The 1167-nt window shown below is 59.5% G+C and overlaps 1 protein-coding gene across 1 annotated transcript in view; it reads left to right on the top strand.

Moving 5' to 3' along the window:
• The first annotated feature begins 857 nt into the window (after positions 1-857).
• Positions 858-1167, top strand: part of CCSAP (centriole, cilia and spindle associated protein) — a 12456-nt gene continuing 12146 nt past the window's right edge. The window contains exon 1 of the mRNA XM_031552199.1: positions 858-1165. Coding sequence (XP_031408059.1) covers positions 858-1165 — 308 coding nt within the window. The remainder of the gene's footprint in view (positions 1166-1167) is intronic.

The raw sequence follows: 1167 nt of genomic DNA, 5'->3' as shown, positions 1-1167 counted from the left end.
CAACACCTTAGGACTGATTGTGGTGGCCCGTGAGGAATGCGTGTGGGTAAGTTGTGGCTGTTGGCATAGGCACAGCTGGGCATCTCCACAGGCTTCTATGACAGGCCTTGTTACACAAATTGTCCCTAGTTAGTTCCTAAGTGCCTGCTGCCAATCTGCCCATCTCCGGGGGATGTGTTGCAAGAGACCCAGGACAAACTGGAGTGTATGGACAGCTGGGCGCTTGCTTTCATGGCAGCGAGGAAAAATGGCCCTCAAAAAGACTGGCACAACGAAGGTGAGGGCTCATAACAGCAATCAGGTGCTGTTTGCAAAGTGCTGACATCCTGTGGCCTGCCCTGAGTGAAAATGCCGGAGGCGGAGCTGACAGCGCGCCAGCCTGCTGTTGTGGTTCTGGCATCCCCCTGTGAAGGCTGAAGCATGAGTTAATGGCTGTGAGGAGATCCGAGGGCATTGGGGTGTCCGTGTTCCCCGTGTATGGCCATGTCCACCTCAGCAGAGGGTTCTTTCCCTGAGGAGAGGCCGCACACAGGAGGAGAGGAGCTGGTGCTCCAGCAGCCAGCTCACAATCCCAGCTGCCCAGCCAGTGCTTTGCAGGGTGGTTCAGAATGCCATTTAGCACACAATTACAGCTTCTGGACAGAAGGCAGATGATGCGAACCCAGACCTGTTATCTGCCATAAATGTCATCTGCCCATACATCCCTGGTTTACTGGGGAGCGATCTATACTCCTCCCTGGCCTAGGCGGCCGCGTCAGCCCCGCAGCTGGGCGAGGGCACAGCTGGGCGGTGGCGGTGGGTGGCAGAGACACAACTGGCGGCCACTAGAGCCCGGGGGGATGACGGGCACGTGTTAAATGGGAAGCCGTGCGGTTTGCTTGCGCCAGGGCGACACGGATCGACCGGCGAGAGGATTGTGTATCTCGGGTCTCTCTGCCGGCTCCAGCGGTCTAATTTACGCTGGTTCGGGCGAGCCGGTCTTCACCGTAGCAAGGCGAGAGGAGAACGACGTTTGCCCGCTGTTTAAAAGTCGGAGAGCCTCCCGCCGCGCTCCTGAAAGCCGTCAGTGCCCCCCTGTGTCGGAGCAGGGCGCTGTTCAGTCTCACCGCAAGGCTCGGCGCACACCCAGCCGCTGGGTGGCGCTGTCGCCAGGCGACGCGAGGAGGC

This window comes from Meleagris gallopavo, chromosome 2 (genome assembly GCF_000146605.3).
Source record: "Meleagris gallopavo isolate NT-WF06-2002-E0010 breed Aviagen turkey brand Nicholas breeding stock chromosome 2, Turkey_5.1, whole genome shotgun sequence".
NCBI classification, from domain to species: Eukaryota; Metazoa; Chordata; class Aves; order Galliformes; family Phasianidae; genus Meleagris; species Meleagris gallopavo.
Note: the sequence above shows the minus strand (reverse complement) of the source record. Positions and strands in the feature narration are given on the sequence as shown.